The sequence below is a fragment of the Sparus aurata genome, unplaced genomic scaffold (genome assembly GCF_900880675.1).
Source record: "Sparus aurata unplaced genomic scaffold, fSpaAur1.1, whole genome shotgun sequence".
Lineage (NCBI taxonomy): Eukaryota > Metazoa > Chordata > Actinopteri > Spariformes > Sparidae > Sparus > Sparus aurata.
In genome coordinates this window covers 62,501-65,182 of record NW_022045149.1, presented here as the reverse complement: position 1 = coordinate 65,182, position 2,682 = coordinate 62,501, and the positions used below count along the sequence as shown (strand labels likewise).

Genomic DNA, 2,682 nt, shown 5'->3' with positions numbered 1-2,682 from the left:
AATTTGTATTTATGGCGCTGTGATGTCACTGATAGTAAAAGCTGGCGGCGACCTCGAAGACGTCGGACACGCCTTCGTAGGGATTGATGATGGGTTGCGGGAATCGCCGCAGCATGTAGTGTCCGAAGTGTCGGATCCTGTAGGAGCCGCTGGGGGCCGCCGGCGGGATGTGCCACTCCACCGTGGAGTTACTCTGCCGGTTCGAACCCTTCAGCCAGTGAAACCTGCAGCGAGAGGCCTCGTTAGGAAACCACGACGGCTGAGGGTGACTCAGTTCTAACCTGACGGTTTGTTTGATTACAGATATTCATCATTGATTATGTTGTACAGAGCAGTCGTCTGTGATCATTCATCACAACAGCACTCAGATTAATTTCCTTCACTCATCCTTTCATTTCAAATATCTGATAAATATTTACAGTTTAAAAGCGAACACATCTTTTTGAGACTGTCATCCTGTTTGGTCATTGGACTCTGACTCCAGCTGCTGCTGTAATTATTCATATTTATTATTACACCAGCAGTGTCCCAGCAGGTGTGAAGGGTCACACCTGCTGGGACACTGACGCTGACTCTGTCTACAACATGAACAAGTTTGAACCTGCAGCTTCGTCCAAAGTTCACCTGTCGATTGCTGTTGATTGCATATTTAATTAGAAAGCCTCATTTGCATGTTTTAAAAACGACATTTCAGAAAACCTTGATATGTATTTTGTTACATTGAGGAATTAGAACTTTTACTGAAGGAAAGGATCTAAAACACTTCACATAGACAGTCCCTGGGAACACCCTGTCCTACCTGGTCTCCCATGATGCATCAGTGTAGACGACCTCCCAGGTGTTTGTTCTGTTGTCGTAAATCTCCACCGTGACGAAAGTTTTATCTCTCTGCAACAAAGAGAAGACTGACGAGATCAGAGAGGCCGGAGGGCAGACGGTTGAATACAGAGAGGCTGAGGAGCAGGTTCTGGTCTCACCATGTCTCCGGAGTGTCTCGGGTTTCCTGCTACGAACGTGACGGAGACAACATCACCCTGAGAACCAGATCAAAACCCCGAGTTAGTGTCGCTCAGGAGCGCAGCGGTGTCTTCTGACTGAAACAAGCGTGGGTGAAGTACAGAGCCCTGAGGGACGCCGTGTGTCCTACCTGTCTGTAGACGGGCAGAACCTGGTCCAGGACGTCTCCAAAGCTGCTGTTCTCTGGTTTTCCATCAACTCCCGCAGCAGCCAACAGACTGATGAGATTGTTCTGAAAGAAGGGCGGCTGAGGTCCGACGGGCAGCTCCGACACCCTGTCCTGAAAACACGTTAACATGAACACACAACTGTTAATGTTCCAGTAACGTAAGAACCATGATGAGACGGTCTGAGCTTCAGAACCGTCCTCAGGACCGAGTGATGCTGATCAGAACAGTGTCCAGCTGACTTGTTCTACAGAACCTGGTCTCCTCCATCAGCTGTGCTGCTGAGTATTAAACTGTCCTGTCTCACCTGTGCGATGGCTCTGGCCAGCCCTCTGTACTTCTGCAGGTATGCACTGAGCGTGTGCGGGCCGTAGATGGTGGAAGCTCCCTCATAGCGCTGCACCTGAAGAACACAGGTAACAACGTTCACCAGCAGTTTGGATTATTCACACCTGGTGGCGCTGTGCAGTACTGCAGCTCACTGTGTACCTGGTACTCCTCGTAGGTGGTGATGTAGTGAGTGTAGATGTTACTCAGGCCGGCGATCACCACCTCCAAGTCCCTGAACGCCCCGTCTGACTGGAGCTCCTGACACGCACACACACACACACACACACACACACACACACACACACACACACACACAGAGTCAGTGTGATGACGTGTTGCAGGTGTGAAGCGGTGATGACGTCGTCTCTCACCTGTCTGACAGCTTCTCTTAACCTCCGGCCTGACATGGTGCTGTGAACGAGCAGAGTGACGAGGTCAGGATGACTCAGTGTCATCAGTGATGTCATCAGTGATGTCATCAGTGATGTCATTCAGTCCACTACTACACTATTTATATGACAGCTGTAGGTACTCTATAGATTAAGATTATTGATTGAAATCAATCAATAAATGATGAGATATCATTGTGGATTACGCAGTATCACCTCGTTGTTGTACCCAGCAGTTGAACTCCAGTAAAAGCAAAGACGTGGTGTTAAAATATTACTTTGGTAAAAGTGAAGTACCCCGTATGAAGTACTCAAGTAAAAGTATTCAATATGTGATGTGATATTAATTGTAAAAGTAAACGTGCTACTTTGGCTCTGATGCAGCTTGTAATCTGTAAAGTGACTAGATTTACTAAAGTTACAAAATAAATGTAGTGGAGTAAAGTACAAATACCTCAGAACTGTACCTAAGTCGATACTTGAGTAAAAGTACTTAGTTACATTCCGTTAGTGTTTATCATTAGTGATATCAGTAAACTGTTGTTACGTCATCTCTCCAGGAACAGGTACGACAGCGACGGAGCCGAGGATGATGATCTGAACATCAACGACCTCAGGATGCCATGGCAACGGCTTGTTCATCTACACACACACACACACACACACACACACACACACACACACACACACAGTTTTTTTAGAACAGATCTCCAGTTTCTTCCATCTGTGTTACTGTGATGTTAAATCTGATCAGACGGATCGATCACTGCAGTGTTGAA

At 47.0% G+C, this 2,682-nt stretch overlaps 2 protein-coding genes across 4 annotated transcripts in view; both read right to left on the bottom strand.

The window, feature by feature from the left end:
* Positions 1-2,682, bottom strand: part of LOC115578011 (microfibril-associated glycoprotein 4-like) — an 83,638-nt gene that overhangs the window by 22,957 nt on the left and 57,999 nt on the right. The gene's annotated exons all lie outside the window — the stretch shown is intronic.
* Positions 7-2,682, bottom strand: part of asah2 (N-acylsphingosine amidohydrolase 2) — a 16,272-nt gene continuing 13,596 nt past the window's right edge. For all 3 annotated transcript variants that reach the window (XM_030410872.1, XM_030410874.1, XM_030410873.1), the window contains exons 14-21: positions 2,451-2,545; positions 1,886-1,925; positions 1,674-1,772; positions 1,492-1,587; positions 1,148-1,297; positions 978-1,034; positions 800-888; positions 7-224 (exon numbers count right to left, since the gene is read on the bottom strand). In XM_030410872.1, coding sequence (XP_030266732.1) covers positions 26-224; positions 800-888; positions 978-1,034; positions 1,148-1,297; positions 1,492-1,587; positions 1,674-1,772; positions 1,886-1,925; positions 2,451-2,545 — 825 coding nt within the window. In that variant the 3' untranslated portion in view covers positions 7-25. The remainder of the gene's footprint in view (positions 225-799; positions 889-977; positions 1,035-1,147; positions 1,298-1,491; positions 1,588-1,673; positions 1,773-1,885; positions 1,926-2,450; positions 2,546-2,682) is intronic.